Consider the following 9,297-nt stretch of genomic DNA (forward strand, 5'->3'; position numbering starts at 1 on the left):
CATGATCATCTTCGTCACCGGCATGACACCATGATCTCCATCATCATGATCTCCATCATCATGTCTCCATGAAGTTGCTCGCCAACTATTACTTCTACTTACTATGGCTAACGGTTTAGCAATAAAGTAAAGTAATTACATGGCGTTGAATCATTGACACGCAGGTCATACAATAATTAAGACAACTCCTATGGCTCCTGCCGGTTGTCATACTCATCGACATGCAAGTCGTGATTCCTATTACAAGAACATGATCTCATACATCACATATATATCATTCATCACAACTTTTGGCCATATCACATCACAAAGCAATTGCTGCAAAAACAAGTTAGACGTCCTCTAATTGTTGTTGCATCTTTTACGTGGCTGCAATAGGGTTCTAGCAAGAACGCTTTCTTACCTACGTAAAAGCCACAACGTGATTTGTCAACTTCTATTTACCCTTCATAAGGACCCTTTTCATCGAATCCGCTCCAACTAAAGTGGGAGAGACATACACCCGCTAGCCACCTTATGCAACTAGTGCATGTCAGTCGGTGGAACCTGTCTCACGTAAGCGTACGTGTAAGGTCGGTCCGGGACGCTTCATCCCACAATAGCGCTGAAGCAAAATAAGACTAGTACTGGCAAGAAAGTTGACAACATCTACGCCCACAACAAGTTTGTGTTCTACTCGTGCAAAGAGAACTACGCATAGACCTAGCTCATGATGCCACTGTTGGGGAACGTTGCAGAAAATAAAAAAAATCTACGGTGTCACCAAGATCAATCTATGAGTTCAACTAGCAACGAGTGAGAGGAGTGCATCTACATACCCTTGTAGATCGAGCGGAAGCGTTCAAGAGAACGAGGTTAAGGGAGTCGTACTCGTCGTGATCCAAATCACCGGAGATCCTAGCGCCGAACGGATGGCACCTCCGCATTCAACACACGTACGGTCAGGGAGACGTTTCCTCCTTCTTGATCCAGCAAGGGGGAAAAAGAGGTTGATGAAGATCCAGAAGAACGACAGCGTGGTGGTGGATGCAGCAGCGATCTCGGCAGGGCTTCGCCAAGTGTCTGCGAGAGGGAGAGGTGTAGCAGAGGGAGAGGGAGGCGCCAAGAGCATGGGTGCGGCTGCCCTCCCTCCCCCCTCTTTATATAGGGCCCCTAGGGGGGGCGCCGGCCCTAGGAGATGGGATCTCCAAGGGGGGCGGCGCCCAAGGGGGTGGCTTGCCCCCCAAGCCAGGTGGAGGCGCACCCACCCCTAGGGTTTCCCAACCCTAGGCGCAGGGAGGCCAAGGGGGGGCGCACCAGCCCACCAGGGGCTGGTTCCCCTCCTACTTCAGCCCATGGGGCCCTCCGGGATAGGTGGCCCCACCCGGTGGACCCCCAGGACCCTTCCGGTGGTCCCGGTACAATACCGGTGACCCCCGAAACTTTCCCGATGGCCGAAACCTGACTTCCTACATATAATTCTTTACCTCCGAACCATTCCGGAACTCCTCGTGACGTCCGGGATCTCATCCGGGACTCCGAACAACTTTTGGGTTACTGTATACTCATATCTCTACAACCCTAGTGTCACCGAACCTTAAGTGTGTAGACCCTACGGGTTCGGGAGACACATAGACATGACCGAGACGACTCTCCGGTCAATAACCAACAGCGGGATCTGGATACCCATGTTGGCTCCCACATGCTCCTCTATGATCTCATCGGATGAACCACGATGTCGAGGATTCAAGCAACCCCGTATACAATTCCCTTTGTCAATCGGTACGTTACTTGCCCGAGATTCGATCGTCGGTATCCCAATACCTTGTTCAATCTCGTTACCGGCAAGTCACTTTACTCGTACCGTAATGCATGATCCCGTGACCAAACACTTGGTCACTTTGAGCTCATTATGATGATGCATTACCGAGTGGGCCCAGAGATACCTCTCCGTCATACGGAGTGACAAATCCCAGTCTCGATCCGTGTCAACCCAACAGACACTTTCGGAGATACCCGTAGTATACCTTTATAGTCACCCAGTTACGTTGCGATGTTTGGTACACCCAAAGCACTCCTACGGTATCCGAGAGTTACACGATCTCATGGTCTAAGGAAAAGATACTTGACATTGAAAAAGCTCTAGCAAACGAACTACACGATCTTGTGCTATGCTTAGGATTGGGTCTTGTCCATCACATCATTCTCCTAATGATGCGATCCCGTTATCAACGACATCCAATGTCCATAGTCAGGAAACCATGACTATCAATTGATCAACAAGCTAGTCAACTAGAGGCTCACTAGGGACATGTTGTGGTCTGTTTATTCACACATGTATTACGATTTCCAGATAACACAATTATAGCATGAATAACAGAACATTATCATGAACAAGGAAATATAATAATAATCATTTATTATTGCCTCTAGGGCATCTTTCCAACACATTCACATATGGTTCCATGAACACAAGCATTTCGCGCCATAATCCGATGCGGTCATCCGCAACCGTGAATGGAAGTCCCTCGACCATCGATGGTACACCATCCAAGAGGCCGTGTCCAAGTATTGCGGGCACTTGAAGCATTTCATCGCGCGGTGGCCTAGCGGTGCACAAATCACCGGGCAAGTAAGTTGATCACTAGCCGGATATGCTTTAATTTTGTTGACCACTAGCCGGACATGTATTGTTTTGTTGCTCACTAGACAGATATGAATTGTCGACATTATTTCACTTTGTAGCCTACTCGAGCTTGTGTGGTGTACAAGAAGTTGGAGAAGAAGTCCTTCACTGTCATGCATTGTTGGTTGAAATTGAATGGGCAACCGAAGTGGAACCTTTTCATTACCAAGTCCGTCGCCCAAGCCAACGAGGAAGAAACCGATGACCCTACCGACCCAACCCAAGAACCGCCGAAGAAGGTTTGAAGAAATTTACGAGGGAAGAAGTGGGAGGAAGAGAGGGTGAAGCGAGAAGGTGCGGCGGCCAAGCTGACGAAGAGGTCCGAGGACATCTTGGTGAAGAAGGAGGAGGCATGCATGAGGCACTCGAACATCAAGGAGGAGAAGAAGGCGGAGAGGTTCAAACTGTGGATGGAGGCGAAGGACAAGAAGTTTAAGCTCCAAGAGAGGAGGATCATGATCGAAAAGAGGAAGGCCACGCTCGAGGAAAAGAGGGTGAAGATCGCCGCCAATGCGTAGGCCGCCAAGATATTGACCTTGAATGTCGACTCTTTGGATGCCGACGTAAGAATGATCATGCAATCCTTCCGCTACCAGATGTTGCAGCGGTAGAAAGATGAGTTGGCGGCGGCGGACGCGGAGGTTGCCTACGCGACAGTGACGGCACCTCCTTCATCGGGGAGCAGCTGGTTGGGATTGCCGATCTGGCAGGGTAGAAATGCACGGACTGTTGGACCCCTGCTTATGTTGCTGCTTCATTAGTTCTTGTTCTAGCTGCCGGGCGGGTGAATCCTGGTGAACCATTTAATATCGCTGGATGATGTAAGTTTGGTTTCGTTTCCGTAACGAGAACTATTTTAGGCTGGTCATAGCGGGGAGTAACTTATAGTAGTGTCATGCATATGACACTAATCTAAGTAATACATTTGTAGTGCAAAGTAACATTGCAGTGGAGTCATAGATGACTTCATTTATTAGATTGTAGACTCATCTTGTTTTAGAAAGCGCTATGTTACCGTAACATATTATGTTATCACTTCTCATTAACTACATGCCACATAAGCAGATTTTTCTTGAAATGCGCTACGTTACTAGGTAATTTACTCCCCCGTACTATGACTAGCCTTAATATCACTGCCACTACTCTTGGAGTACATGACATGCATGCATACACCCTTCCTTCCCGATGGATGCAATGCCAAGGGAGAGTGCCGGATGGAAAATCAAGTCCGCCTCGCTTGCGGTGTTTGGTCGATCCGGCCGGCCGGCGTGCGAAATCGCTTAATCTCAGTATTGTATCCGACCGGTGATTCTCCGCAGATATATCTTGGTTCCGTTGGGGGCAAGCCAAGTCAACCGCCCGATTCTCCCTCCTTTTAATACCCGGCCGGATCGCAATCTCAAAGGCAACGCCGCCCGCACCACCAGCACCACGCGCTAGCGCTTGGTGGCATCGATCGTTCGGTCCCCGGTACGTACCCACATGGCGCCGCCGGCCGTCGTGGGTTTCTCCGACCTGCCGACGGAGGCGCTGGACGAGATCGCCCGGCGCTCCGGCCCCCTCGACAACGTGCTCTGCTCCGCCGTCTGCAGGTCCTGGCGCCGCGCGCTCAGGACCGCGCGCCTCGGCCGCCTCCAAGAGCCGAACCGCCCGAACAGCATATTCCTGCATACCGAGGCACGCGAGGTCGTCTTGGAGGTCAGCTCCATCCATCGCCGCGATTACTACGAGGACCCGCCCTTTGGACGAGTACGGGTACGAACCGTGGTGGACGGCAAGATCGCCAACTACCCGTCCATCGAGATCATAGGGGCCTCCTACGGCTGGATCGTGGTCGTCTACAAGCACGACGACGGGAGCGTCATCTACCTCGTCGACCCCTTCACCGGCAGGCGGTTCCCGCTGCCTCGCTTCACCGACTCGTCGCGCAGCTGGAAGCAGCAGGAGGAGCTCCGGACGGAGCTTCTCTCCAATTACAAGGACATGTTCCAGAAGGCCGCGCTCGCTCCCGGACGCCGGCTGGGCACCTACGCCGTGATGCTCATCCACAGCGACGGGCGCGGCCTCTCGTTCCTGCGGCCCGGGGACAAGTCCTGGAAGACGGTGCGCTCCGCGAGGGCCACCATGCCGCACAGGTACGTCGACGTCTTGTTCCACAAGGGCGCGTTCTGCACTCTCAGCTGCTTCGGCGAGGTGAACGCCTGGGCGCCCGACGGCGGGGGCGGCCTGCGGACGAGGCGGCTCACGGACCAGCGACCGGAGCAGCTGGCGTGGGCCGTCCTCGCCGAGTCCGTGTCGCGCCACGACCTGCTCATGGTGAGCACCATGGATAGGCCGATGTGCTATGAGCGCCGGCCGCTGTGCTGTCAGCGCCGTCGTCAGCACTTCGAGGTGTCCCGCTGCGACGAGCGCCGACGCAGGTGGCTCCCCGTGAAGGACATCGGGGAGACGGCCATCTTGGCCGGGAGCCAGTGCAGCTTGTGTCTCTCCACGCGAGGCTCCCCTCGACTCGCCGGTAGCAGCAACCACATCTACTTTGCTTCCGACTGTGCGACGAGCAACATGAAGTGTGATTACGGGAACCCTGACTACTACCGCATGCCGATTGCGGCCGAGAGTTCGGCAGGTAGGGAGATATCCGGCTGGACTTGGTTTCAACCTTACGTTGCACGATTAGATTATGGAGCTTCTCCTTCTTGAGATGTCAAAATGAAAAAGTAAAAAATGGAGCTTCTTGCTGATGAATAGCGGGACATTATGTAAACGTTCTATTGATTCAGTCCGCAGACATTACTTACTCTAGTTTTTCTTTTTGAGGGGTATTGCTTACTCTGGCTAATTGATTGATGTCCGTTGGATTCCTCTGTCTTTGCACAAACAGTGAACCTGTGATTGAGAAATACTCCCAGTGATCAATAAACTAAAACCGCGACACTTATTATGGATCGTTGATTGTTTAATTTCTTGAAATTCATCGTGTTCCGGTCGGGAGCTCCCGCTTCTGGTGCCAGAGAAGAAGATGCGTGGCGCCCACGCGAAACCCTGGTGGGCCGGCCCATTTGAGCGAGATCAATTGCATTAGAATAACTGAACGAAAAAATGTAAAAAACGACAAAAAATCATGAATTCAAAAATATTCCTGGATTTTGAAAAAAAAAGTTCATGGATTTGTAAAAAGTTCATTGAATTTGAAAACAATTCATAGAAAATAAAAAAAAGTTAGTGGATTTCGAATAAAAATTCATCAAATTTGAAAAAAGTCCGTTGAATTTGAAAAAAAGTTCAGTAAAATTGAGAAAAGTTCATAGAATTTGAAAAAAAATCATAGAATTTGAAAAACGGTTCATTGTACTCCCTCCGTCCGGAATTACTTGTCGCATAAATGGATGAAAATGGATGTATCTAGAATTAAAATACATCTAGATACATTCATTTCAACGACAAGTATTTCCGGACGGAGGGAGTATTTGGAAAAAAATCATCATTTTTTAAGAAAAGATCAGCGAATTCAAGAATTAAGTTCATGAATTTTGGGGGAAAATCAGCGCATTTAAAAAAACAAAAAAAGAACAAGAAAGAAGAAAAAGAAAAAAAATATTTGAATAGAAACGTGTAGAAACTTAACAGGGGAAAACCAAGGAAGGTAATAAAAGATAGAAGAAAGCAAGTATGCATAAAATTGGGCCAGCTAGCCTAGTTGTTACTGTTGTTGTGTAGGAACGCAGGGGTTTCGAGTTTGATTCCTATTGCCCCCACCTTTTTGTGGGGTGTTTAAACAGAAGAAAGAAAAAGTACATGGGTCGGCCCAGCTTGGAGGGCTTCAATAACCCGTTTGCAAAATACACAGTAACGTTCGCCGGAAGCGCCAAATAGGTAGCGTCATTCTGGTTAGTCTCTTTTGTTGCTCCACCACCTGGCCGAGTGGTCCTTCCCAGGGCCTTAAGCGCAAGCTTGCCAGTGGCCCGCGGACGACCTCGCGCCGGCTCGCTCCGTACTCAACGTACGTAACGGCCAATCCGAGGCTTGTTCCGTCACACTGAACAAGATGTTATCCTTTAATTAATGTCTCAATGTACAAATTTATTGTTTCATGATAACCTATGTCTAGGGTACATCTAGATGTGCGTTAATTATTACACATCTAGGCCCTGTTCGGCACTGGCCCAGCTCCGCAGAATACGAGGATCTGCGGAGTACCTCTTCGGCCACTCCATAATTTTAAACTGTAGCTCCGGCCGCTCCGGGAGAGAGTCGAGGAGTGGAGAGCCTCCGAACGGGCCTCTAATTGACTTAATCAAACTAGAAAGGAAAAGACAAAAGACAAAAAAAAATTGCACGAATCGTCGTGTAAAATCAACGATATAGAATTTAGATGTGCAATACCTATAGCACATCTAGATATGCTTTAGCAAGACTAAAAGAAAGTGTCTGCACGAATCTTCGCATAAAAATCAATGGCATAGAGGTTAGATGTGCGATACTTGAGTGCATCTACATATGCTTTGACAAAACTGTTTTTTGTTTTTCTTTAAACTAGCTAGGGCCAAAGGGTACCTTAACATCCATCAATTTGCAGCCCTAACAAGCCATGGACACCGAAGTAGTTCATGTAATAACCAACTAACTGACAACTTCAAAAAAAAAAAAAAACTGACATGCCCGCAGAGAAGCATATGGATGGAAATTTAGTGACCCGAAGCCGGGTAGGATGCGATCGACACAAAGCGGTGGAAATAGTCGGTCTCTCCACGTTTCCACCACATCATCTGTTGCCGCGACGGCGACGCAAACCCAAAACGTGTGCTGTGCTTTTCAATCCACCGCACCCAGCCCTGCCCCCCGATCAATCTGCGGTTGTCAACGCCTATCGGGAGTACATATATACCTGCCGTGCGCCACCGCTTTCTTCCCTAGCTACTCCAGTTCGCTTTCTCCCAAAGTATTCGTTTCTTCGCAGAGAAAAAGAGAGGCCGAGATGAAGCTCGTGTGGTGCCCGGAGACCGCGTCCCAGGCCTTCATCGCCGGCGTCAGCGCGCTGTCAGACTCCGAGCACGGCCCCGCGGGGTCCGCGGGCGTCGCCGAGCTCGTCTCCGCCATGGTCGGGGGATGGAACGCGCAGCTCGTCGTCGAGACGCCGGAGGTCTCGGCTCCCGACTCGGCCACCATGAGCCTCGCCCTCGCCGCCGCCGCCGGGCGCACGGGAGGCCGCTACGCCCGCGTGCTACCAGATAAGGACGCGGACCGGGCCATGGCGGAGCTGGAGGGCGTGGACTTCCTGGTGGTCGACGCGCGGAGGCGGGACGGGGCGGCCGTGCTGGCGGCGGCCAGGCCTGGGCCGAGAGGGATGGTGGTGGTGCGCCACGGCGACGAGAGGCGGCCTGGCACGAAGGCGCTCGAAGCATCCATGGCGGCAGGCACGAGAGTAGTGCGGTCCGTGTACCTCCCGGTCGACAAGGGCGTCGAGGTCCTCCACGTCGGCGTAGGCAAGGGGCCGAGCCTACCGTGCCGGCGCAGCCGGAGCGCGTCCAGCCGTTGGATCCGGCACGTCGACCACAAAACCGGCGAGGAGCACCTCTTCCGCCGGCCGTAAATCCAACCGCTAGCCTTTCTGTACATCAATCGGTTGTAGACTTGTACTAGTACCGTACCGTCCAAGGGAATTAGCAAGGTGACCATGGTCATGGTGTCCAGATTCTTTGAATCTGCCGGCATGGTTTAAGATGGAGGGAAACTGCGGTGAGCCATGGTGTAAATAAAAAAAAAATATCCCGCCAACTGGCTAGCTTCCTAGCTCCAATGTGAATGATCTTCTTCTTGCTGCTCTAGAAATTAAGTTCCTTTGATGTGATTATGTGATACTGAATCATCCATCCATGTCGATGAATTCCTAACTTCAACACCGTGGTTCATCGTTTGCTTTAAGTGTGTTCCTTTTGTTGAAGTTAGGGAAAGCATCTCCAAGACATAGCATGATCCATGTAACTAAAAGGTGTCGCGCGCTTTGCCGCGCCGCTCTTTGTTTTAGTGCCGACAGCACGAGGGACCTCTCACTTCGATGAGCCAACATGACACACCCCCGCTCCACCCCACCAACCCACACAGCGGCGACAAAAATCGATAGAAACCAGCACCGGCCCTTTCACACACGTGTCAGCCATGCACACATGCAGCTCACCACATCCCAACAATGCACGCGTACTAGCACCGACACTTATAACGCAAAGAACCTTCCACACACGTGTCGGCCGTGCACATAGACAACTCACCACGTCCCAACAACGCACTTGTACCAGCATTGGCACGCAAGACGCAATGAATCATACACATGCCACGCATACTTGCAAGTAGGCACAACCCTATAGAGCCGATCACCCATTTACAGTAGGGCTCGGCGGTGCGCTAGCCGCAATGCACCACAAGGATCCCTTTCGAGGGGGCTTCGTAGCTGAATCACATTTGAGAATTGACTGACATGATGGCTATGACAATAAATATCACCATAATTGGTTACCTTCCTAGCTCCATGTGAATGCGCTAGAAATTAAGTGCATTTCTTCCCAAATTACAGTTTAATTGATATGAGTACAAAATGCCGCGCCGCTCTTGGCATATGTTTTTTTTTATTTTGCTCG

At 50.8% G+C, this 9,297-nt stretch overlaps 1 protein-coding gene across 1 annotated transcript; it reads left to right on the forward strand.

Annotated features, from left to right (window-relative positions):
* Positions 1 to 7,594: 7,594 nt before the first annotated feature.
* Positions 7,595 to 8,530, forward strand: LOC119305971. Its single transcript, XM_037582343.1, has one exon. It carries the CDS (start codon positions 7,641 to 7,643, stop codon positions 8,253 to 8,255), a length of 615 nt encoding a protein of 204 aa, XP_037438240.1. The 5' UTR covers positions 7,595 to 7,640; the 3' UTR covers positions 8,256 to 8,530.
* Positions 8,531 to 9,297: the final 767 nt, after the last annotated feature.

The sequence above is a fragment of the Triticum dicoccoides genome, chromosome 5B (assembly GCF_002162155.2).
Source record: "Triticum dicoccoides isolate Atlit2015 ecotype Zavitan chromosome 5B, WEW_v2.0, whole genome shotgun sequence".
NCBI lineage: Eukaryota > Viridiplantae > Streptophyta > Magnoliopsida > Poales > Poaceae > Triticum > Triticum dicoccoides.